This window comes from Coenobita brevimanus, chromosome 97, assembly GCF_032717465.1.
Source record: "Coenobita brevimanus isolate Jiangsu-jjx chromosome 97, ASM3271746v2, whole genome shotgun sequence".
Lineage (NCBI taxonomy): Eukaryota > Metazoa > Arthropoda > Malacostraca > Decapoda > Coenobitidae > Coenobita > Coenobita brevimanus.
In genome coordinates this window covers 32613148-32640988 of record NC_137050.1, presented here as the reverse complement: position 1 = coordinate 32640988, position 27841 = coordinate 32613148, and the positions used below count along the sequence as shown (strand labels likewise).

General features: G+C 44.3%; 1 protein-coding gene across 2 annotated transcripts in view; it reads right to left on the bottom strand.

The window, feature by feature from the left end:
- Positions 1 to 22682, bottom strand: part of LOC145413600 (proteasome subunit alpha type-1-like) — a 111404-nt gene extending 88722 nt beyond the window's left edge. Inside the window, exon 1 of one of the 2 annotated variants that reach the window (XM_080283253.1) lies at positions 22611 to 22682. In XM_080283253.1, coding sequence (XP_080139379.1) covers positions 22611 to 22613 — 3 coding nt within the window. In that variant the 5' untranslated portion in view covers positions 22614 to 22682. Of the gene's footprint in view, positions 1 to 22407; positions 22552 to 22610 lie in introns of those variants that run through there. The other variant, XM_080283251.1, reaches the window with a different exon arrangement.
- Positions 22683 to 27841: the final 5159 nt, after the last annotated feature.

Here is a 27841-nt window from a genome sequence, read left to right as displayed (position 1 = left end):
AGGAAGTTCCTCTGACCCCTCTAACTACAGACCAATAGCTGTCACATCTTCTCTTGGTAAGGTTTTTGAAACTGTAATTAATAAACACATAGTTAAACATCTTGATTCCAACAACTTAATTAGCGATAGACAATATGGTTTTCGCCAAGAAAGATCCACCATTGACATACTCAATCTCCTAACTCATACCATCCATCAATCAGTTGATCTACATGGTGAAACTCATGCAGTAGCCCTGGATATTTATAAAGCTTTCGACAAAGTGTGGCACCATTCCCTGTTGTCCAAACTCCCTTGCTATGGACTAAACTCTTTTGTTCCTTTGATTTCCTCATATCTCAGCAATAGAAAAATAAGAGTAAAAGTAGATGATGTACATTCCACTTTCCACTCAGTTAACGCCAGCGTGCCGCAGGGATCAGTTCTGGCACCAACCCTGTTCCTCGTTCATATTAATGACCTCTTATCTGTCACCCACAATCCCATCCATTCATATGCAGATGACTCAACACTTCATAGTTCATTCACACTCAGACATTCATTTGCAAAGTCCGATATCTCTAACTCTCACCTCAGTGCAGCCATCTCTTTAAATCAAGATTTATCCACGATCAGTGAATGAGGACAAAACAATCATGTCTCATTTAATGCTAGTAAAACTAAATATATACAATTTACTAATAGGCAGATATTGCCAGAATTGTATGTTACCTTCAATGCTACAAATATTCCCATTTCCAAAAGTACTGAAATTCTCAGCGTCTCACTTAACAATGCCCTCAGCTGGACCTCTCATGTCAGATCACTTGCTAAAACCGCCCCAAAGAAACTTGGATTATTGTACAGAGTCCGTAACTTCTTCACTGACGAGGAGTTGGTTATCATTTATAAGAGTCATGTGCGCTCACAACTTGAATACTGCTCACCCTTGTGGAGCGGATGTGGAGAGGTTGCATTAAAACAAGTAGACGAAATTCAGAACAAGGCTGTCAGAATTATTAATAATCCTGCTATTACTAATAAACTACCTCCCCTACAAGTAAGAAGGAATGTTGCCTCCCTTGCGTTATTTTACAGATATTTCTACAGCAAATGCTCAGTCGAAGTTGCGTCCATGGTGCCACCTCTCCATGCCTTCCCTCGTGCTACACGGGCAGCTGGCAGCGCTCATGACTGGAATGTCACTCAGCCATACTGCAGAACTTCTGCCTATCAGAATTCTTTCATTCCCCGAACTGACAGCTCTCTGGAACTCGCTTCCCCAGAGTTGTTTCCCTCCAGACTTCAACCCAATGCTGTTCAAGTCTAACTGTTACAGATATTTTATGAACTGCGGACACCAGTAATCTGGTGCATGGATTTGTTTTTTATTTATTCATTTGTTTTTCCTTCCTCTGTTGTAAAAAAAAAAAAAAAAAAAAAAAAAAATCTCCCACAACACTGAAGCACTGATGAGACTGACATATCTTGTGTGTGCCAAAGACAGACAAACAGCATCTTAGAATGCCATGTTTGGCAATCCAGGACCCACCAAAAAATACATATGTCCAACATACTCAAAACCTATCACATCAAGCCGACAGACAAAGGGTTCAGTTCAGTGCAACTCCTCCAAGAACTGGACCCATTACACCTGCACAACACTTGCATCCAGAAAACATTACACAAACACCTGGACCTGCTCCTTATGCTCCTTCCCCCCACCCATCAACCCCCCTTCCAATCCTACTCCTACTTCCTTCACACCTCCACAGCCAAACCCACTGGCCCTTCCCACACCATCCAGTCCCCCAACTCCTCCCATTCCAACCCATCCTAATCCACCTCAACCCTTACCTCCATCATAACCTCCTCCTACCCATTCCCCTCCACCCAAACCACCTCCCCTCCGTGCTGCAGCAGCCAACACACATCGCACACACAACATAAACATCCTTCAGTTAACCCCTAAAACGCGGATCATCGCATTTGCGACGGTCGGCCCAAAGGGCAGAACGGCGGATCGTTGCGTTTGCGATTTGAGTTAATTTTGAATAACCGCGGGCAAGCAGGCTCCAGCTGCTATTGTCTATCAGTCCCGCCACCCGTGAGCTACGTTTAGCACACTTGACCTTTGTACTACTGACCTCAGTTGTTGCCAAGTATCATTTTTTTTACCCACAGACGCACCGATGCGCGGCCCTCCCTCGTCGTGCGATATGGCAACGCGCGGACGGCTGATACGTGTCAATCTGCGCCGTCATCTCGCAAGCACTTTTTGCTACTGGGAAACGCCTGTTTCCCCAGTTGTCACACTGTCATTTTTTCGCGCGGTTTGCCCCAGAATAGCGTCAGTCCACGCGAATCTTCCACGGTGACACCATGTCCAACTCGAGCTCTTCCGAGTCTGTGCCTTCTAGCCCTCCGAAAAAGGGTTTTGTTACCTCAACCCCCTTCAAAACCTTACCAGGAACTACTAAGGGCCTAAGTGACTCTGCAATAGCCTCTGAACTTATGAAAGACTCAATGGACTATGGCAGTGACGTCGGTGTGTGGTCGAGCCTGGCTGAGTCTGACACACAATCCAGTGCAGAGTCCGGGCCAGAAGTGATTGTTTCTGTGCCTGAAGAGAGTGTGTCAGTGCCTAGCACCTCAGCAGGGAAGGCTCCTGTGAGAAGGGGCCTTGAGTATGGGAAGGGGGCAAAAAGGAAAAGGAGCGGTGACCCCAGCTCACCGCCATTGTCCCCTACGCCACGTCACGCCACCGCCAGCCCGCCACATACTCCCAGCCCTATTCTCTCATCCTCCTCCTCTGCTGCCCTGTCTCCTGAGTCGTCAGAGTCGCCTTCACCACCTCGAAAGGGAAGTAGACGTGCAACATTACGTTCTAGAGGTTTCCGTAGGCCTAGTGTTCGTGTTGGTAGAGCAAAAACTTTGTCCCCTAGTATAAGGCTAGCTCGTAGTAAGGAAACTCGCACTAGGCAACTCGGCAGTCACGCCACCGCGAGTGACCTTGAGCCCAGTGATAATGTCCCCACCACCACCACCACCACAACACCAACACGACCTGGGATAGCCTCAGCCTCACATACTGTCGCACCGCCTGCCTCACCCACTCCCACACGACCTGCCTCACCCCCCGCCGCCCCAAGCACCTCCCAGCCTAGGCAGGGAACGCTGGATGCCTTCGTGTGGTCAGAGGGATCAGATTTTGTGCCGGAGGATCTGCCCTTTGACGACAGTGGGTGTGTACTTCAGGCTGACTTCCCTGTCGACGAGGATGGTGAATGCCTTGACTACCTGTTGGCCTTCCTTGACGACGAGGTTATGGAGCACATCTGTACCGAGACAAACAGGTACGAGGGGCAATGTGCTCCAGTTCGCGAAGGAGAAGGTGAGGCGGCCACGCCATCCACGTCGCGGATGGCAGCATGGGTGCCTCTTACGATCCGAGAACTTTTTGTATTTATTGGATTGATGTTGCTAATGCCCCACAACTGGAAACACAAGCTAGAAGAATACTGGACTTCCGACGAGCTGTGCCCAACACCCATTTTCAATAAATACATGAGCCGCGATCGTTTTAGGCAGCTGATGACTTACCTTCACTTCGCGAACAATGATGAGCCTTCCCAAACTGACCCATTATGGAAAGTGAGGGGAAACCTGAACATGATCAAGGATAAGTTTACGAGGTTCCTGCGCCCTTTCAAGAAAGTCGTGATTGACGAGTCCTTGGTTTTGTTCAGGGGCCGTCTTCGGTTTGTCCAGTACATTTCAAGCAAACGGCACCGCTTTGGAATCAAGTTTTTCGTGCTGTGCGACTGCAAGACGGGGTTCATCCTAGACTTCGTCATTTACACCGCCAGCAATGTCGATTTGGATAAGACTGACCCCCTTGGATTCTCTGGTTCTGTGGTGAAAGTGCTTTTGGAAAAGTACTTTGGCGAGAATCATGTCCTGTATACAGACAATTACTATACCGCTCCTAAACTCGCCAAGTACCTTTCTGAACACGGCGTCGGCTCCTGTGGCACTGTCAGAAGCAAAAGGGCACATTACCCTGCCTTCCCCGAGGCTGAAAAGTCAAAGCGGGGAGACGTGCACCTGAAGAAATCTGACAAGTTGCTTGCGATCAGGTGGCATGATAAGAGAGTCGTGAACATGCTCACCACAGTACACAAGGGGGAAATGCTGGCAACAGGGAAGGTCGACAGAAGGACTGGCGAGCCTGTGATGAAGCCTGATGCTGTCATTGACTATAACGTCAATATGCGGCTGGTGGACAAGTCTGATATGATGATTGGAGAGATTGACTGCCTGAGGAAAAATCGTCGTTGGTACAGGAAGGTGTTCTTGCACTTGATTGATATGTGCATGTTGAACGCCTTCATCCTGTATAAAATCAAGAACAGGAAGCCAGCCAACTACTCTCTCAGACGATTTTCCAAGACTTGTGTCTACCAGCTGCTTCAGCGTTACAGCCAGGTTCTTTCAACAGGTCCCAAACGCCACCCTCACACACCTCCAGACCGCCTACAGTGTATGGCCTACCTTCAGCAACACCGCCTGGAGCCACTGCCAGCCACTGCAAAGAGGGGGAAAGCACTGAGGAGGTGTCATGTGTGCAGCCACACTACCAGGCAGGACAGAACCTTTAGGCGCACCTCCTTGCAGTGCAAAGAGTGCAAAGTTCCCCTCTGTGCTTACCCGTGTTTCTTTGACTACCACAGCCTAAGTAGATTTTGAAAATAAGGGTAAGATTCTTTGAAATAATACTGAGAGTGACAGTGATAATATTGTTTAGTTTTCTTTTACGTGCTGACAGTGACAGCCTGATGAGTGTAAATTAGTGTATGTACTTGTAAAAGCACTGACAGTGACAGTGTTTTTTGGTGTAAATAATTGTACATAGTAATAATATAAGTATTGCGAGTGACAGTCACTCCAGTGTAAGAAGATGAAAGCATATTTTCCTATTCTATGTTCTGACAGTGACAGTTTGTTGTGTAGAAAATATTATTTTTATAACACTGGACAGTGACACTGATGAATAAGGCAAAAAAAAGAACAGATACAGTGAAAGTGAGCGATAGAAATGAAGTGCGAGTGGCCAACAGGAGCGAGAATAAAGTGCCTGCCGTAAGGCTGAATAAACTCGCACCGCGGTGGTCTTCCTCAGTCCCAATCCACAATACTGGCAGTGACAGTGATTTTTATGGCCATAATAGTGACAGGCAAACGTTTGCGAAGTCCTATGATGGAAAAAAATGTAGTATACGTGTTTTTTGCCGAGAAAAGGCAAATGTGACAATAGTGACGGGAAGATTGCCACCGCGCTGCATGTCGGCCGTGCGCTCCGTTCATTTTAGCCTTATTTTCAGTGCTTATTTACAAATACGGATTCCAAACAACCTGTACGTTGTTGTATAAAGTGTACTGTGACAGATTGAGGCTGTGGTAGAAAGAAAACCGGGTTTCTGGAGGTGTGAGAGTGAAGACTTTGTTACCCAACTTTGCAAGTCTTCACAAGTCCTTCGGTAGTCAACAAAGGCTCAACATTGGCTCAGGAGAAAGCTGAATGTAAGTACTATATGCCATAAAAATTTTAATGCTCTAGGGTTAATCTATGATTTTTGGCAAATATTTTCCCACAGGTACTCAGACCCCGCTACAACCCTGCCACAGCGGGGGGATTGGCCGTACACAGCCGCGTTTTAGGGGTTAAACATAGATGGCGTAGACACCAAAATACATGAACTCACACAATTCATCAAACAACAGAACATACACAATGCCATCTTACAAGAAACAAAACTACACAGAGCACAGAAAACACCAACATTTCATAACTTCACCACCATTCGACAAAACCGGGCCAACGGTGGTGGCGGTGGACTCATCACCCTGGTAAACAAATCCATCAACTTTGCAGTTACCAGTGCACACACAAAGTCACTTCTTCCCCCACGACACCACAACAGAAATACAGTCAATTAAAATACGCACTGGTAACAAATCACACATAACAATCGCTAACACATACATTCCCCCCCAATCGTCCCCCACAGTACCACACAATTACTCTCCACAGATACACCACATCACTAACATACCCAACATCATCCTGGGTGGTGATTTCAACGCCAAGTCGTCGGCCTGGCATGTCAACAACCCTGACACAGACAGAGGGCTGGTACTACAATCCCAGACAGATCATCTTTTCATACTAAACAGTCTAGACCAACATACCCATATCCCACACCAAGCCCTCTTCCTCCCATCATCTCCAGACATCACCTTCTGCTCCCCAAACCTCGCCCTCACTACATCATGGAGAGTGGTCAAAACCCTAGGTTCTGATCACCTCCCAATCATCATCACTACCAAAACCAGAATCACCCCAGCTGGCCACAAACACACATACACTAATTATAAGAGAGCCAACTGGGAGGCCTTTGTAACTGAAACAGAACAACATTTCGAAACACTAAACAGTACTCCCATCACAAACATCAACACCGCTGTGCACACTTTCAATACAATCATATAAAATGCAGACAAAAAACACATCCCTAAAGGCAACAGAAAAAGATACAACCCCAACTTCACACCAGAAATTCAAGGCCTCATCAGACAACGGGACACACTGCGACACTCCCCAACACCCCATACACAAGACACCATACAACAAATACAAGAACTCAACACTCAGATAAACAATAAAATATCAGAACAGCAAACACTAAACTGGAAAAATTACCTCCAAACACTTGACCACTAAACAAACATCAGCAAACTCTACAAAACACTAAACAGCATCACACTTTTCAACAGCAACACCATACAATCACATGCTGCCATCACAACAATAGACACCATACCCTCAAACAAACAACATGCAAACACTCTCATCAATCACTTTTCACAAGTCAGCCATCTAATCCCCCATCCCGAAGACCGACGTCTCATCCGACATAAGAGACAGTTCCCCACAGACCCAGACTACGCACCTTTCACTTACAACCAGAGGAAGCACATCATTAACAACCTCAAGCACTCATCTGCCTGTGGACCAGACAACATAAGCAACATTCACCTTAAACACCTAGGTCCACAAGGCATACAAGCACTCACCAACATATCAAACTACAGCTACTCACACAACATAATACCCAACATCTGGAAGCATGGCAATATCATCACTATCCCTAAACCCAACAAAGACCCCACGTTACCCTCCTGACATCGCCCCATCCCACTCCTCTGCACCCCCTCTAAAGCCACTGAACGACTGATACTACAACTAGTCACACCTCACATTCCCCTAGCCCAGTCACAACATGGCTTTAGGCCACTACACTCCACAAACACCCTTCTTACAGACCTTACACAGAGAGTTTTCGATGGCATGAATTCAACTAGGCCACCACACAGAGCACTCCTATGGTCATACCATTCTAAAGTGGCGGTTTGGGTGGGGCACCAACCTCTGTACAGTGTTGCCACGTTTTCCATACTCGCGATGCCTCTCTCTCTCTCCTGGGGGTAGATGTGCATCACCCTAGGGAATTTTGTTTCTTTTACGTGTCTTATAAACTTGTGCTTTCATTTCTTTATTTTGTTTTTTATTATATTATTGTTTTACATATGGCACCAGACGACCTCGGTGTTGAGGCACCTTGATTTCTTTTCATTCAATAATTCTCGCCCTCCTTCCTTCCCTCCCTTCATCTTTCCCTCAGCTTGATAATGCACTCAACACTGCCCCTTGCCTGCCTTCTCTCTTTCTCTCTCTCTCTCTCTCTCTCTCTCTCTCCTGGGGGAGATGTGCTTCACCCTTGGGAATTTTGTTTCTTTTATGAGTGACATAAACTTGTGCTTTCATTTCTTTATTTTGTTTTTATTTTATCTAATTATGTTTAAAAATATTATTGTTTTACATATGGCGCCAGATGACCTCGTTGTTGTGGCGCCATTATTTGTTTTCATTCAATCACTCTCTTCCTCCTTTGTTCCCTCCCTTCCTCCATCTCTCACTCAGTTGCACTCAACACTGCCCCTGGTCTGCCTTCCCTCCCCCTTTCTCTCTCTCTCTCGTCTGTGGTATTTTAGGATACATTTTGGTTATTTTCTTTTATGTTATACCGTAATGTACATATTGTAAATTTGACTTTATTTCCACACCACCCAGGAGGTAAAAGTCTTGTAGATGTGAGTAGTGAGCTGGCTGAGCTGCCATCCTGTCTGAGTCAAGGACACAAAGGAAAGAGATAGAGGAAGCTCTGGCCAGGTCGGGCTGGGTGTGTGTGAGTGTTGCCGCTCACGAGGGTTTTAATGTATATATTTTTTTTACTAAGAAATTGGCATATTTTTTCTTATATTCCTGCACATTATCTTATAATCATAATTGTGACATTATTACCCACCCCAGAAATACAGTAACAGCCAATAAAAGTGACTACTTTTTTTTTAAGCAACCCATCCATCCATCCATTGCCAGACGCCATGTATCCCAAACGGGGTGGTCAAGGGCTTAAGAGTTAATTGTTTTACAGGGAGGGGCACTAATCCTCCACCAACCCCACTTGACACGTAGGGATGCCAACAGCATCTGGTGTTCCCAGGCGGTCACCCATCCAAGTACTAACCAGACCCAACACTGTTAAATAATTATGCCACGTTTCTTTATTGACATATAAATAAGTTTACTGTTCTTTCATATATTATAATACACACATTACCATTATATTCTTGTGTGTTTATCTTATTGTGATGCCTATTACATATATATATCAGAGCCGTTCACATAGCGAGTATGGAACACGTGGCAACACTGTACAGAGGTTGGTGCCCCACCCAAACCACCACTTTAGAATGGTATGACCATAGTCACACTAGACATTAGCAAAGCTTTTGATGCCATCCCCCGCCACAAACTCACACACAAAATACTCAACACAAACACGCACAATAACACAAAAAGATGGCTGGCAAACTACTTAGCAGGCAGATGTGCACATGTAACATTTGTCAGTCAGTCTTCTAACATCAGAAACTTCACAAACGGCATCCCCCAAGGATCTGTTTTGTCCCTTACACTCTTTAATCTATACATGCACGACATACCCACACCCCACACACCACAGATACACATAGCATCCTACGCAGATGATATAACACTTACATGTACGCACCAAAATGCAAACATAGCTGCACACATCATTCAACCTTACCTCAACACACTACAAGAATGGTTCACCACAAACAGGCTCAAAATAGCCCCAGCCAAATCTACAGTGACTGTTCTCACAAACTGGACAGCAGAACACAGTCACATCCCACACCTCACCATAAACAACACTCCCCTACCACACACACACACAAAATCCTTGGCGTAACATACAATACATCAATGTCATTTAAACAACACATCACAAACATTAAAAATAAAATAACACCAAGACTCAATGCTTTGAGGTCACTTGCCCATACAACATTTGGACACAACAAAGAAACCACCACCACAGTATACAAACAATACATATGTTCAGTGATGAATTATGCAAGCCCTGCCTGGGCCTCTAACCTGACCAAAACACACTACAACACTCTACAGACCATACAGAACAAGGCCCTAAAAATAATCACAGGCTGCACAGCTACTACACCCACAGACTACCTACATCAAGAAACCAAAGTCCTCAAAGTCAAAGGATCACCTAGACATGAGAGGCGCCCAGTTTCTTGCTGCAGCCTCCACAAACCTACAACATCCACTACAGTACATGGCAGCACATCCACCCACACCAAGGAACATCAAAACAACACCCAGCACACAATACCATACACAAATACTGTCATCTCTCCCCCTTCGCCCACCTCAGACCAGCTTCCAGAAGCATATCCACACTCAGATCACTCGCTGCTCCATTCAGTCACTTAAAGACAACACACAGCCGCATGCACGGCCTCCTGACATCCACCCTTCTGAATCCTATCTTCCTCATGAGGACAGGGTCCACCTGGCCAGGCTGAGATGTGAGCACCATTCAGCCCTCTTAAGCTACCAGAAGAGGCTGGATGACTCCATTGCTGATGCCTGTCCAGGATGCAACACAGCACCCCATACTATTAAGCACATTATGGAAGACTGCATTGCTCACAATCACCTACGCCAACAACACAACATACACTCTTAGAGAGCTCTGTGGGAAAGCCCGGTCTCGGCCATGGCCTTCCTAAGGAACTCGGGGCTGTTCAGCCAGACTGCCTAGGGAACAACTATTACTACTACTACCTTTGCCATTGCTGATTTATCCAAACTTACCTTTATTTTTCACAACTTAACCCAACCTATTTATGTTTCTATCCTAATCTAATCCATTTTATGATAATCTAACTTATCCCAACCTAACCTAACCTCGTAACATTTATAAAGGGCTCCAACGTGCTTGCATGAATCGGCCTTGGTCACCTAATGATAGCTCTCCACACTGCTCAATCTCTAGCAGCCTCCCTATTCAGTCCCTTATCCCTGAGGTCATATTCTATGACTTCATCCCAGGTCTTTTTGGTCTGCCTCTCACAATCCTACCCCAGACATTCACACTTCTCATCTTCCTTACCCATCTGTCACCCTCTATCCTTTGAACATGCCCAAACCACCTCAATCTACCCCTCCTCATCACAACATCAATACACTCTAGTTCCATCCTTCCTCTCAACTCTTCAATCGTAATCCCAGCCCCGTCAAGGTCTCGCATTCAAGGACGCACTACACACCAATCTAATAATTGTTGTTTCTCTAGTTTTAGCTAACAAATATCCTCTTCCTTTACCACCCCAATCTCACTACCATACAGCAATACACTCCTTGCACATGCTGCACACAAGGATCCCTTAGCACAGACAGAGAGCCCTCTCAATGTCAGGAGTAACAACTTCCTGAACTTCCTCCAACCACTCCTTACCCTACCCACAGAGCTAGCTCCAGCCCCACCTCCAGCACATAACATGTCCCCAAAACTCCTCTACACACTCAAAACACTCACTGGCAAGATTAATACTTTCAGGTCTGACATTCTCTACATGTTCCTCTCAACACACTGCACACAGGGAATCAACATTATCCTGAAGTCTACCTCTAATACCACTATATCTTTTATGCACCCACTTATCACAAACAATGCACAGGATGGAGTTACTTCCAACACCCATGTGGCAAACCACACATAGGCACACTCGTCTGCTCTGAAAGTACTGACACCTGTCCTAGTTATCATCACTTTTGTTTTATCTGCAATTACTTTCAAACCCTTATGCCCCATTCTGTCTCTCCACTCCCTAAATCTTTCATCCACTTCCCTTTCATTCTCTGCAATCAACACCAGGTCATCAGCTTACAGCATCACCCACGGGAGTCCATTTCTAAAAGCATGTGAGAGAGCTTCATGCACCATGGCAAACAATAAGGGGTGTCAGATTGATCCCTGATACATGCCAACATTCACAAAAATCAGCCATAACCACTAACCAACCACTCCTTGATCCCAAGCTCTCTCACTGCCCACTTCACCATCTCCCTAGAAACTGTCAAAGTCCTTCTCTAAATCAGCAAAATTAAAGTACAGCTCCCTTTGCTTTCCTATACTGTATATTTTACCTAAAGCTGTCAGACAATGAATAAGGCATCAGTGGGGCCTCTGCCTGGCATAGTTCCAAACTACATCTCATCAGTGCTCACTCTTTCCCTAATCATACCTTTCAGGACTCTCTCATTACCTTCATTATCTAGCCCAAATGCTTTATGCCTCTGTAATTTCCTCTTTCCAGGGTATCACCTTTCCCCGTGTACACATTTACAATCGCACTCTGCAGCCAGTCACCTGGGCCAACACACTCATATATACAGTAATCAAATTAATCAAATTAGTGATGAAACCCACTCCTTTATCTCCTGAGGTCTTCATCATTATAGCAGTCAACCCAGACACACCTGCCACCTTTCCCAACTGCCTTGTACCTACTGTTCTGGCCACACGTTCAGCAAAGGCAATGGTCCCAACCACTGGATCTGCTGACTCCAAACCTTCCCTCCTCCTGTTAAACCCCTCATTCAACAACCAGTTATAATGCTTTTTCCTGGCAACTTTAATATCTTCACTGTCCACCACACCCTTCCTTCATCCTTCTTCACACATTGCTCTCCGATGATATCCCTCTTCATCTGACTTGCCACCATAAATACCATACTCTTCCATTCAGTACAATTTAGTTTATCCAGTAAACGCCTCTGAGACTCAGATTTTGCCCTGCATACTGTTTTCCTAGCTTTCCACTTGGCAGCCAAGTATTTCTCTCTGTTACCATCCTTTTTTCATTTCAAGAAAAGCCTTTTCTCTTTAACTGTGGCTTCTACACCCTCATCTCACCGAATATGTTCTGTGTCTTGGAGGGCCCCTTGTCTATTTACACAATGAATCAGTAAGTCCCAAGAGATGGTTCTTGAGAGCTCTGTATTAAAACTTCTGTCAACACTGCTCTGTTCACCCACAACTCTACTCATCTCAATACTAAAGGCATCTGTTACTGCTTGGTTTTTCAACTTCCACACTTTCCTCCTAGGTGAATAGGTCTTCTTCAGCAACCACTCTTTAAGCACCATGTCATATATCAGTACAGGCATACCCCGATATCTGACGCCCCAGTAACCGATCACTCATTACTCCGAACAAAAGAAAGTGGGGAACATTCTCACAATCTGAACAGCTGTCAAGTCGCTTGTCGCCGCTACCTAGGTCTGAAACAAGTGCGTCTGAACGCATATGTGGTGATGCACACGGCTCTCCCCATCTTCCGTCCATTCCCTCACTTCTCCCTCTGGCCCTCCTTCATCCCCTGCCACACTCAGCGCTGCCAGGGATGTCTCCATCCCCCCACCTCCACTTAGTGGGCTGCCTGCCTGGCCCACAATCATACATATATATATTTTTTTTGTCATCAATAAATTGCCAAGTTTGTATGTGGTCTGATGTCCCATCTTTTAGCAACAGGACTGTTTATGAGGATGGTAATATTACCTTTAGTGTTTCTGTGTCAGTCTCTATTGGCTAAGTAAGGTATAGTATATGAGAGTTTGGGTTTGGGCCTGGAATGCATCTCTGGCTTTTCTTCGGTATCTTATAGGGAAAACTGCTTTGATGTCCAGCAACTCGCTGTCCAAACACTCCTAAATCTAACAGACTATTAGGAAGAAGAACTGATTTGGTAAGGTGCTTCCACCGTTAAAAGTAATGCGTATGCTTACTGTAAATTTTTATATATGTTAGACCGCAAAACTTCCAGAGGCCATTGTAGTTTTTTAGTCAACACCACCAGATATCATGGTATGCCTGTAATTTGTTGCTGCACAAACTCTTCACTCCCTATAACTTTAACATCCCTCACCAAACTCTTATCAGCCCTGTTAAGCACGAAATAGTCAATCTGGCTACTATTTTCCCCATACTCATATGCAATTACGGTAACCTATAATACTGTCTTGAATTTAATAATTATCATATTTACTTATTTATTGATGGATCCTCTTCCTACATGTAAAAGCATTTCTGTACACCATTTCAAGGTTACTGAATCAATTCCAAGGTAGGTATAAATTTCTTGTAATATGTAACAGGTTATCCTGAAGCCGCTATTACACAGGGACACCGTGTGCAAAGTTCAGAAGAGAATGATCATCCTAAAATAGCATTCCCTATCACATGGTGTTCTTCAACAAAACCACCTTCTTCCTCATAGAGTTCACCTCACTTGGTTGGACACAACGTAGTCACTTGTCCCGACTCCCTTGTGACTAGGTGTTTATAGTACAGTATTAACAACAGTAATGGATGTGAACCTGCTAATGACTTTTGCAATGGGTATTGCAGTCCTCACCCTGCAAGAAGAGGAAGAAGCCTCTGCTAGAAAACAAAGGAGAAGGAAGGCACTGGGGAGTTCAAAAAAGCAGACGATGCATGCTACTTGACTACAACTAGGGAAAAACTCTGTAAAGAAGACTACCAGTACAGAGTTTTGGACAGCGACAGCGAGTGTGGAAGTCCACAAATGGATCTGATGGCATTCCATGCTTAGTTGTCCTCAAAACTCATGCAGCAGCAAATTTGGACATCCACAGGTCTCTGTGTGATGGTGGTTTGAGTTTCCTTGAAGATTAAGTTACCCATAAAACTATGGGACACCTCCAAAATAAGTGCATTAATTATGGTATGGGCTCAAACTAGAGGGCTACAGAAAAGCGCTAAAAAACTACAATGGCCACTGGAAGTTCTGCAGTCTAACATATATAAAAATTTACAGTAAACATACGCATTACTTTTAACGGTGGAAGCACCTTAACAAATCAGTTCTTCTTCCTAATAGTCTGTTAGATTTTTTTTATTATTTCTGGGAGAGTAAACAAACGTTTCTGGTAAATCTGTTATCGGCTGTTTTTAGCTGTTCCTCTGTGAACACTCTTGTTTGATTCATCAGCATAATGGCAGAAGGGACTGTCCTAACCTGAGTGTTTAACGAACTTAACCTAACCTTGCTTAACTCGTTCGTTCATTTGTTTTTGAAGGTTCCAACGTGCCAGCCTTGGTCACCTAATGCCAGCTCTCCATGTTGCTCAATCTCTGGCAGCTTCCCTATTCAGTCCCTTATCCCTGAAGTTACATTCAATCAGCCCATCCCAGGTCTTTTTCAATCTGCCTCTCACAACCCTACCCCAACCATTATGACTTCTCACTTTCTGCACCCAATTATCATCCCTCCCTTGCATTATTTTACAGATATTTTTTTGGCAAATGCTCAGACGAAGTCACGTCCATGGTGCCACCTCCCCATGCCTTCCCTCGTGCTACACGGGCATCTGGTAGCGCTCATGACTGGAATGTCACTCAACCATATTGCAGAACTTCTGCCTATCAGAATTCTTTCATTCCCTGAACTGCATCGCTCTGGAACTCGCTTCCCCAGAGTTGTTTTCCTCCAAATTTCAACCCACAACTGTTCAAGTCTAACTGTTACAGATATTTTATGAATAGAGGACACCAGTAATCTGGTGTATGGATTATTTTTTTTTTCCCCATTTGTTTTTCCTTCCTCCGTTGTAAAAAAAAAAAAAAAAAAAAAAAAAAAAAAAAAAAAAAAATCCCCTATCCTCCCCACATGCCTAAACCATCTCAGTCTACCTTTCCTCATCACAACACCACCACACTCCAAACCCATCCTACCCCTCAACTCATCCCTCGTAAACCTAGCCCTCCATGCCTCACACTCACTGACACACTGCACATCCACCTAATCACCGTCATTTCTGTACGTTTGAGCCTGTGAATATCCTCTTCCTTTATTGTCCAAGTCTCACTACCATACAGCATTATAGCCTCCTAACACATGCTGAATATAAAGATCCCTTATCATGGAGGGAGAGCCTTTTCAATGTCAGGAGAGGCAACAGCTCCCTGAGCTTCTTCCAACCACTCCTCACTCTAGCCACAGAGCTAGCACCAGCCCCACCTCCTGCACATGACATCTCCCAAATAACAGAACTCTTCCAAACACTCAAGAGACTCACCAGCAAGTTCAATCCTTTCAAACCTGACAATCTCCACCTGCTCTCCCCAGCACAACACACACATGAAAACAGCATTATCTCGTAGTCTACCACTAATACCCCTACTTCTCCTATGCACCCACATATCACAGACACTGGAAAGATGGAATTACTTCCCACACCCTTGTAGCAAATTGCACATGGCCACTCTCCCTCTTCTTTGACAGTATTGGCACAAGCCCTAGATACCATCACGTTTGTTTTACCTGCAACTCTTAAGCCCTTGTGCCCCATACCATCTCTCCACTTCCTAAAGCTTTCCTCTGTCCCTTTTTCATTCTCTGTAATCAACACCATATCATCAGCATACAACGTGTTCCACGGGAGTCCATTTCTGAAGTCCCATGACAGAGCTTCATGTGGCTACCATGATATACAACAAGGGTCTCACAACTGCCCCCTGGTGCTAACCAACATTCATGGAAAACACATCACTCAAATCTCCATTCGCCTCTACCTGGGTGCGAGCATCCACATACTGTACACAGCCATTACCACCCTGACCAGTCATCCCTTGATCCCAAGCTTTCTCAATGCCCACTTCACCACCTCTTTAGGGACTCAGTCAAAGGCCTTCTCCAAATCAATAAAAGCAAAGTACAGGTACAGTTCCATTTTCTTTCCTATATATTTCTCCTGAGGCTGTCGAACAACAAAAAAGGCCTTTGTCTGGCATAAATTCAAACTGCATCTCATCAATATTCACTCTTTCTCTACTCATACTTTCTAGAACTCTCTCTACTACCTTCATTTCTGGTCTAAATCCTTTATGCCTCTACAATTTCCTCTTTTCAGGGCATCATCCTTCCCCTTGTACACATTTACAATTAAAGTACACTCTTCAGCCAATCATCTTGGACAACACATTCATCCATCCATCCATCCATCATTCAATCCTACGTTGCCCCATGAAGAGCGTTGAAGCCCGGGGCTAGGCAAGTTGGTCCTGACATTTAAGATGAGCGTGATCAGCCTCACTCATCTCTGAGTGGCATTAAGTGAGCAATAAACCCCAACCACCCCTTGGATATAAACCTTCACCAGCTCAATCCGACTGAAGTGCCATAATTACCCATTAAAGCACCAGGCACCAAAATTTGGTTATATGTTACCATCCAGCATAGTAAATGGTTTCCTGGTGTAAAGGAAACCATTTGGCTTGCCACTCAGTGTAGTCACCCACAGGCAGAAGGAATAGGAAAGAATGAAGGTAAGACAGACAGAAGAGGGAGTCAAACGTCACCCATAGGCAGAAGGACGAGGAAAGAATGAAGGAAAGAAAGACAGAAGAGGATGGAAGGATAGGATGGAGGAGAGAAAAGGGTGGACACATGAGAGCAGCACTTCATCGAGTGAGTGAATGGTGAGCGCCCCCTCCTACCACAAAACACATTCATATATATAATCATATTTATCAGGTCAGTGACTGACTTCAATCCTATATCTCCTGAGGCTTTCAACATTTCAGCAGTCAACTCAGACACACCCACTACCCTCCCCATCTGCATCCTGCCTATTGCTCTGCTCACAGTAGCAGCGTCAAACAAAGGCCAAGGGCTAAACACTGGATCTGCTGACTCCAGACCTTCACTGTCCCAGTCAAACTTCTCATTCAATAACCAGCTGTACTGCTCTCTCCATGCGTCTTTAAAATCCCCACTGTTCACCACTACCCTTCCTTCATCATTCTTCACACACTGCTGATCTATGATATCCCTATTCTCCCTCTTCATCTAACATGCCACCTTAAATGTCACAGTCTTCCTTTTCAACTTGGTTTAAGTTATCAAGTAAAAGTCTCTGTGACTCAGACTTTGCCCTGTAAACATCTTTTCTAGCCCTAAGCTTGGCACCCAGGTACTGTATTCCTCTCTGTTGCCACCCTTCTTCCATTCCCAGAAAAGCCTTCTTTACTCCTTAACTGCGGCTTCTACACCCTTACCCCACCACCAAGTTACTTTATGTCTTGGTGGGCCTCTTGTCCATCCATATACTGAATCAGTAACTTTCAAAAGGTTCCTCTTGAGGGTTCTGTACTGTATTCATTAACACTTCTGTCAACGTCTTGCTGTTCAGTCACAACTCTCCTCATCTCACCATAGACGGCATCCCTCACTGCCTGGTTTTTCAACATCCATATTTTCCTCCTAGGTGCACAGGTCATTTTCATCACCCACTCCTTGAGTACGATGTCACATATCAACAGCTTGTGCTGCTGCACTCACTCCTCGCTCCCTATAACTTTTACATCCCTCACTAATCTCCTATCAGCCCTCATGACCAGGAAATAGTATATCTGGCTGATATTTCCCCCAGACTTATATGTAATCAACTTATTCTCACTCTCTTCCTAACAGTAACTAATAATTTAACCAAACTTAACCTAAGCTCCATTTGGAAAATTGGGAAACATACACAGCCTCTGAGTGCATTGACTAAGATTCTTCCATTATGCCCCAAATAAACAATTGTGGGTATAGCTTAGGGCAGGGGTCGGCAACCCTAGGCACGCGTGCCAGACTTGGCACGTGAAGTGTTATACTATGGCACTCAACGTGATCCAGTGTAACAAAGAAAATATTGAAAATGCAAAGAGAGAGAGAGAGAGAGAGAGACAGAGAGAGAGAGAAAGAGGTGGGCACATCCTTTCTTACTAAATCAATTAACACTGTCGCTACAGTGTTAAAAAATCTTACCTGACACGCAAAGTGGCGAAAAAATTGGCATTAATTATAAATTGACACACCATGTTCAAAAGGTTGCCGACCCCTGGCTTAGGGAATGTGATGATAAAAGTGGGGGAAAATTTTTCAGCAGGAAAGGGGTACGGTAAATATGATATGAAGCAGATGGGGGAGGTGGAAGGTGTGTGCAAAATATTCAAGGAAGAAATCTGTGCAGCATGTGAGGTGGTGTGTGGGGTGAAGAGGAGACGAAAGGGGTTGCAAGGAACAGTATGGTGGAATGAAAAGGTGAGAGAAGTTGTGGCGCAAAAGAAGAAAGTATATAGTATGTGGATGGGAGGCAGGGGCATACAGGAGGTTGAGAGACAGGAAAGAGAGTTTGATGTAGAGAAGACAAGAGGTGAAAAGATTAATAAAAGAGAGTAAGAAGAGAGTGGATGAGGAATTTGGAACAAATCAGAGTGTAAAGTGGAGGAAATGTAAGAAAATGTTCTGGAAAGAGGTAAGGAGAGTTAGACAGGGTGATAAAGAAGTTAGTCGGGGAATGAAAGGTAAAAATGGTAGTTTGCTAGTGGAGAAGGGAGAAAAAGTGAGCAAATGGAGAGAACACTTTCAGGAACTGTTAAACATAGAGAATGAAAGCAATGCGAGTCTATGCAGCTGGGGAATTCTAGGAGAAGGAGGGAAGTGAGAAGAGAGGAAGAAGAAATCAGTAGGCTGGAAGCAGTGGGAGCAATGGTCAAAAGGGGGAAAGTCCCACGAACTGATGAAGTGTATGGTGAAATGCTGAAGCATAGACGAGAGATAGTACCGGTAGTAAAATGGATATGGAAGATGTGCAGATTGGCCTGGGAGGAAGGCAGAGTCCCAGAGGACTGGAAGTCAGGTATAATTATTCCCCTGTACAAAGCAACGCTGGGTCTGGTTAGTACTTGGATGGGTGACCGCCAGGGAACACAAGATGCTGTTGGCATCCCTACGTGTCAAGTGGGGTTGGTGGAGGATTAGTGCCCCTCCCTGTAAAACAATTAACTCTAAGCCCTTGACCACCCCGTTTGGGATACATGGCGTCTGGCAATGAATGAATGAAATGAACAAAGGAAAAGGGGAGAAAGAAGAGTGTGGTGATCATAGGGGCCTTTGTCTTCTTTGTGTAATAGGAAAAGTATTTGGTAGGATGTTTACTGACAGAGTTAGGGAAATAACAGAGGAATTATATAGTTGGGAAAGAACAGGGAGGTCTTACGAAGGGAAGAAGTTGCATATAGGCTATCTGATATTCATTCTTAGGTCTTCACTGGAAAAGTTTTTAGAGAAGGGAAAGAAGATGTATTCGGCCTTCATGGATTTGGAGAAAGTATATAACAGGGTGGATCAAAAAGGAAAGAGGAAAATATTAAGAATATATGAAGTAAAGTACACGGGAAGTTGCTGAATCCTGTGAAGAGTATGTATGAGGGTACTAAGGCTGCAGTGCATGTGGATAGTGAACTGAGTGAATTTTTCTATCTGAATGTTGGACTGAAACAGGGATATGTCATGCCTCCATGGTCATTTAATCTGTATATGGAAGGGATCATAAAACAGATACAAGGTAGGATGGTGGATGCTGGAGTGGCCTTAATGAGAAAGGGCAGCATTTGGAAACTCCCTGTACTGTTGTTTGCAGATGATACTGTATTGTTAAGATGAAGGGAAACTGAAAGGTTTGGTGAATGAGTTTGGAAGTGTGTGTAAGAAATAGAATTTAACCCGTGGCATGCACAATTACTTTTTTTTTTTTTATCCCACACTGTGGTGCACAAAATATGATTTTTTTTTTTTTTAGTTTTGTTTTGGTAGAGTGTTTTAAATATCTAGGGTCACATGTTGCTGTGGATGGAAGAATAGATGCAGAAGTGAAGTTTAGAATAAATGAAGTAGGAAAGGTGCTGGGAGGAATGAAAAAAGTGTTAAGATGTCGTTCACTTAGAATGGATGTAAAGAGAAGGCTGTATGAGGGTGTTGTGGTACTGACTGCGTTATATGGGGCTGAAACATGGAATATGGGTGTAGCAGAGAGGAAAAGTTTGAACGTAATGGAGATGAGGTGTCTGAGGAGTATGTGTGGAGTGACGCGTATGGATTGAGTGCGAAATGATGAAGTGCGAAGGAGAACTGGAGTTGTTTGGGAGATGGCTGGTAGAGTTGAGCAGAGGGTGTTACGATGGTTTGGGCATATGGAGAGAATAGATAATGAGCGATTGGTGAAAAAGATAACTAGATCTGATGTGAGAGGTGTAAGGCTGAGAGGAAGACCACGAACAGGATGGATGGACAGTGTGAAGAGAGCACTGGATGCGAGAGGGATGTCTGTTGAGCATGGAGGAGTCGCTGTGCGTGACAGAAATAAATGGAGAGAAATTGTGAATGAATAAGTGATGACGCAGCCCTGAGGGGATATTCTCCCGCATTTGGTCTGATCAGCTAGTCAGGTCAGGTGTGGGTAAGGGGATGAGTCTGTTATGATGTGGCAGGGGTAAACCAGCTCTGCTGTCGGGCCCTGCTGCGGATGTCACTGATTGCATTGCGCAGTTGACCCTTGTGCGGTGTGGTGCAGTGAGGATCTGTCCGTTTTCCCCTTTGGGGCTAAGATGCGAATGAATGTGTTTGAAAGGATGAGTAAATGGGGAGTGTGTTGTCCTGTCTCGGCTACCTCCCTTTCCTTGGGGGAAGCAGCCCAGGTATATAGATAGATAGATAGATAGTTTTATTTATTACAAACCTGAAGATAAACATCCAGGTCATCATCTGGTGAAAAAAAGAAATCTCTCTCTCTGTCTTTGCACAGCACCATGTGTAAGTTTGTGTTAGGGTGTAGTGGGGGGGGGGGGAAATGTTTATTAAAAACTTGAAGATAAACATCCAGGGCATCATCTTGTGAAAATGAAAAAAATCTCTCTGTCCATCTTTGCGTTACGCCGTGTGGAAGTTTGCACAGAGGTGGAGTAGTTAGCTGTGATGTATGGCCACAGCCTGAGCTGTGGTGCGCAATGTGGCGCTTCCCAGCCTAAGCTGTGGCTCGCAATCCATGGGTTAAAGGTGAACATAGGGAAGAGTAAAGTTATGGTCTCCGAGAAAAATGAAGTCACTGGATGTACAGTGAGGCTGGATGATAAGGAAATGGAAAATGTGAATGCATTTAACTGTGCCATCCTTCCCCCAAGTATCCTACTTAGGTAGCGTGACGAGTAAGGATGGAATTTGGAGAGTGACAAGCTTGAAAGGGTACCATACAACAAGAAAGGTTGCCGGTTCTTTGAAACCAGTGACAAAAGCGGGGAAGTGAAAAAGTTGCTGCATGACAGTATTGCGATATCAACTCTAACATACGGATGTGAAACTTGGACCTTTGTTGGAAGGACACAAGAGTGAGAGCAGAAGAAATATGTTACTTAGGAGGTGCATGTGAAGTCACATGGAGAGACAGCCTGACAAATGAGAAAGCTCTAGTGTGGATGTGATAGAATGCGTTAGGAGAAATACATTGACAAGGTTTGGACATGTGGAGAGGACGGAGCGCAGGAGACTAACATGGAGACTGTATGTGACTGAGGTGGAGGGGGGGAGGCCAAGGATGAGATAGAGGGATGGAGTGGAGAGGTACCGGTATATGAGAGGGGGGGAGGGGTGAGCTGCATGCAGGGCAATGAAATGGCAGGGGCAGGGCGACATGAAGGCAATTTGTTTGTGGCCATCCCTTATGGGATTAAGGTGTCTGGCAATAGATAGATATATAGAAAAAATAACTTACCACAGTGAAAAATGAAAAATATTGAAAACAAACAAAGGAATATGAATTGAATTTGTGAGGTTTTTCTACTCCTTCAAGTAAAGCATACGTTTACCAAATTTACCCTCTGTTCTTTCAATTATGCCAAAGCCCCTTCAGTAAAATGCAGCTAGAAAATGAACCCAAGCTTCGTTTCCTTAAAAATGTGCTTTTTCATTATCAAATTACGGATCGTATTTTACTCTCAGACGCCCTTTCAGGGTATGATATACCTGATTAACTTAATTCTCGTTACCACCATGTGATTTTACCTTGCATGGAAGTGGTCTGTTGTCCTCGTTACTTTGGGTCATGGAAAATGTTGAACTGATATACGAAACAGTATAATTAAAAGAGGGTGGAGATGAGTTTATGTACAATTACTCATATAGCTCTAAATATATATGCCCAACTGTCAACACTAGTTCAGTAGATAAGGCTATTTTCTTACAAACAGCTCCACACTAGCACTAACCATGATGAGCGTAGACCCTTGGCTGCTGACGGCTACCACAACACAGCGGTGTAATGTTGTTGTCACTGAAACTTCGACTTGATTTTTATGTGCTTCATTTGTCAGAGTTATGAAACTACATGACTTGAAAGTGTTTAATTTTAGTTAAATTATGCTACATACAAATTCTTCTGAAAAACGATGTTTATATAAAGGAAAATTCGTCCCCAAATTTATTTTACAGTACATGCGGGGCGTGCCAAGGTGTATAGTGAGGGGGGTGAAGTCAGTGCGCGGCCATCTTACTCAATAGTCAGTACTTTATTAGGGTAAATTTTCTGACTTACCCTCATCTCTGTTTGAAGCCTAAAATATCCTCTTTTTTTCGAAATATTTTAGTGCTGTATATTTGATCCCGACATCCAAATTTGTTGGTAAATCATTCGATTTTCCAATTCCACTGGTAACCAACCTCAGGAGTGGTCATGACTCAGCCTATCTCCAGGGAGGAGGAGGAGGGGAAGAACTGCATCTGATTGAAACCATTGCCTAGCAACCATTACAGAAAACTTGGTGGGCTAACCATATACCTGTAGTACTTGTTTGATGAGTCACCAGGTTTCATTGTTTCCTGCTGCAGAATATTGTTTCACAGTTTTGCTGAGTTTATTTAGTTATGATCCCCCTCCAAACTGACCATCATGGGGGACCCGTGAAAAAGCAGACTTTTCAGGCAACATAAAAGTGAGATGTGACAAAAATGAATGTTAAAAGATCATTATCATCATCATCATCCAGACCTCCTTTCCCACCCAAGGGCAGGGTGAGGAGTAGCAATGTCCAGACAGCCCAAACTTGCCCAGTCCAATGGGCCATGCTTCCATTCATTCATCATTCAAGCCCTCAGAATCCTGGCTCTATCAGATATGCCAAAAACATTCATCGCGTTCTGTAGCATCACATAAACCTATCCGACTGGATCATCCACTCACTCAATGTAGAGTGATGCCATATGAGCTCTACACTGAGTGACAAGCCAAATGGTTTCCTGTACCCAGGAAACCATTTACTACGCTGGGTGGTAACCATATAACCGGGGTTTCTGGCAGGGTTAAGTGTCCCCCAGATTCCCCTATCCAAAATCACTTAATCATGGCAGTCATTTCAGTGATTGTTAAAAGCTAATGAATAAAAAAGGTCAAAGAAAACTTATGTAACACTGATTCAGCTTAATCTAAACAATTTATCCTAGACAAATTTAATACAATATCAGTATTTCAACAAGTCATTGCAGACATACCTGGTATGTTTATAGAAGAAAACTAGCTTGGAAGTGCAAAGGATAAATGCTAATTATTTTCTACAGGGGCTGTGGAAAATATTAAGCAAATATGGAGTACGGTAAATGGGAAGTTGTTGAATGCCGAGAAAAGTATATATGAGGGTACTAAAGCTGCAGTGTGTGTGGATAGTGAACTGAGTCAATTTTTCTGTGCGAATGTTGGACTGAAACAGAGGTGTGCTATGTCTCCATGGTTGTTTAGTCTGTGAATGGATGGGGTAATAAAAGAGATACAGGGTAGAGCAGCGGCTGTTGCAGCAGTCCTAATGAGAGAGGGCAGCATATGGAAACTTCCTTTATTGTTGTTTGCAGATGATACTGTATTGTTTTATGATGATAAAGGGGAATTACAAGGCTTGGTGATGAGTTTGGGAAAATATGTAAGAAACGGAATCTAGAGGTGAATGTAGGAAAGAGTAAAGTTATTGTCTTCTAGAAAAATTAAGTCACTGAGTGGTCAGTAAAGTTGGATGATGAGGAAATGGAAAATGTGAGTTCATATAAGCACAGTACAGTACTTGGGTAATGTGATGAGTAAGGATGGAAGTTTCTAGGATGAAGTGCTTGAAAGGGTACAACAAGGAAGAAAAGTTGCTTATTCTTTGAAAGCAATGATAAGAAGTAGGGAAGTGAGGATGGAAGTAAAAAAAAAAGTCGCTGCCTGATAGTATTGTGATACCAATTGTAATGTATGGAAGTGAAGACTGGACCTTGTTGGAAGGACACAGGTCAAGAGTGAGACCAGTGGAGGCGAGTTATTTGAGAGAAGCGTGTGGAGTTACATGGAGAGACAGACTGACAAATGAGGAAGTGAAGGAGCATTCTTGTGTGGATGTGGATGTGACAGAAAACATGAGGAGAAATACATTGAGGTTGTTCAGCCATGTGCAGAGAATGGAGAGCAAGAGACTAGCAAGAAAAGTATGTGAGTGGGGTGGAGAGGGCGAGAGGGAGGGGGAGGCTGAGGATGAGAGGGAGGGATGGAGTGGAAAGGTATATGAGAGAGGGAGGGGGGTGAGCTGAGGGAAGGACAGTGAAATGGCAGGGGACAGGGTGTCATGGAGGTGATTGGTTTGTGGCCACCCCTTATGGGATTAAGGCATCTGGCAATTGATAGAGACAGATAGTGTTCTACTGTTGTGCATGAGTTGGATATAATACAAATACAGTATACAGTACACGATTATCCTAATGTCATTTTCTTCCGTGTCTATCTATTGGCAGATGCCCCAGTCCAGGAAGGAGTTGCCACAAACAAATTTCCTCAAGTTACCCTTTCCTCTGCCACCAAGATACCCTTCTTCAACTCATTCCACCCTCACAGTATGTCTCTTCACCCCAGCGTTTCATCTCATCCATGGTCTCCTCCCTCACCTCTCCCCTTTCACCTCACTCATACACTCTTCTAGTCAGGCTGTCATTTTCCTTTCTTTCCACTTGGCCAAACCATCTCAGACTGATTTCTCCTAACACTTTCCAGCACATCCACATTCACAGTAATTGTATAAACGGGATTTTTTTTCTTTTTTTTCCAACATAATTTTTTGCCCCGGGGTATCTCTTGCCACTGTGACAGAGCCTACCATGTGAAAATTGCTGGGATGCACCCACACACACTACTTGGACAGAAATGTCATGCACCCACCCAGCGACACATACAGTTCCATGACCTACCTATTGACAGTTGTAGCCTAATCTGCATGCTTGCAAGTGCCTCCTATGCTCTTCACCAGCTGAGACACAGGAGCCTGCCATGCCACATGCTTGTTACTCCCCAAGTAATTCCATGCAGACTGGCTGCACTGCCACTGCATGGCTTCTGAAAGGTGGACACAGACTGCAGACCTAGCCCTACAACAAAATCATGCAGGCAGTACCCTAAGAGCAGTATAAGTCAGGGTCCTCAGCACCTGGCTGACAAATAAACTCTCATCCCTTTTCTGTCCAACTCTCTAATGCAAGAGTTAACTGTTACTCCCAGTCCTTCATTTATGCAACGGGTCAGCTCTGGAACTGTCTCCCTCTGTCTGTATTTCCTACTTCCTATGATCTCCAGTCTTTCAAATGCAATGTGTCCAGGCATCTTGAAACGAATGGATCTTGAATGTGACTTTTTTTTTCTTTTTTTTTATTGTTTTTACTTTTCTTGCAGGGAACTGTTTTGCGGGCTCCTTGCCTTTGGTTCCTTCTTCCTCGCATTAAAAAAAAAAATATCAGGCTTGCTTTCACTTCATAGAAATTTATTCACCTCCTTTCCACCAACCAAGCTTGTCTGCCATGCTTTTTTCTGCTTCACCTGTCCCTTGCTCACTTGCCTTACCAACCTTCTCATTCCTGTCTCCTGTCCTATCCAATTCATGTCCATCCACCTTGCCAGCCCCTGTCACACCTACCTTGCCTGTTCTACATCATTCTTCTCCTGTTCTCTCTTCCTCCCATATCATTTAGTCTATACCATCCACCTTCCACCTTTCTTATTCATCCTCCTAATATTCCCACCGATTTCTGAACCTACCTATCTCATGTCAGGCCCACTAGTAGGCCTGTCTGCCTCCTGTCACACTTCTGATCTTTCTGCGTGCCCTCTTTGGCAGTGTATAAAAGAAAGTAGACATTGATCAGAGCTGCAGCACAGTGGTGTAATGGGGTGTATAAAAGCCCTCATTGCTTAGAGGCAAAGCAGGGATCCTCTCTTTGGCTAAGTGGTATCATGTGCGGCTAAGAAGCGCAAGGGCCCAGGATCGAATCTCGGCTGGAACAGTGTGATTAATTTGTTAAGTTTCAGTTTGGTTATTACACTACTTGGCAGCAGTGTGGGATGTGAGGCGAGGCTTAGAGGGCAATGATGCTGTTGTTGGCAGCATCTTAGGCCTTACATCCCGGGGGTGAGTTGTCCGGTGTGGTCCGCAGCGCCCCCAATGGTGGCCTCCAATGTGCTATGCTACCATGTGTGTTTGAAACTGGCCAAATTCATCACCAAGGGGAGAAAAGAGTGATGTAATGGGGTATATAAAAGCCCGCATTGCTTATAGGCAAAGCGGGGATCCTCTTTTGGGCGCAGTGGTAACGTACATGCTTAAGAATCGCAAGGGCCCAGGATCAATTCTCGGCTGGGACGGTGTGATTAATTTGTTAAGTTTCAGTCTGGTTATTACAGTGGTCAAGACATGAAGTGAGCCAGGCTCTCCTCTTAACCCTAGTGCGAACAGCCATCAGGGGAAAAAAAAAAAAAAATCCACGGAACTTACTATGGGGCCAAAAGCAGCGCTACTCACCTGCAAAACCAGAGCCACACTGCCAAACCTTGTTGATAATAAGGACTTTGAGGTTACTGACCAGTATACAGAATAGTACCACAGAAGATTATTTTAGTAATGGACAGTGTACCAGTAGTGTCTCTCTACCTATCCACCAGACCAAGAGTAGATGTAAGAGAGAGTTCAAATGTAAGACAGGAATACCCCTCTATAGTGATAATATGAAGTATAAACAAGAAATAAAAAGATTATCTTGGAAGAAAATTGCTCTGAAAACCAGAAACTACTTAGGAAAGAAGTGTAAAAGTAAGTGGAAATGAGTTATTTAAGAGAAGCCCATGGAGTCACATGGAGAGACAGGCTGACAAATGAGGATATAAAGGAGCATTGTGGTGTGGATGTGGATGTGATAGGAAGCATTAGGAGGAACACACTGAGGTGGTTTGGCCATTTGGAGAGGATGGTGGGTTAGAGACTGACGAGAAGAGTGTATGTGAGTGAGTTGGAGAGGGAGGGGGAGGCCAAGGATGAGATGGAGGGATGGGGTGGAGAGGTATATGAGAGAGGGGGGTGTGAGTTGGGAGCAGGGCAGTGAAATGGCGGGGGACAGGGCTACGTGGAGGCAATTTGTTTGTGGCCACCCCTTACGGGAT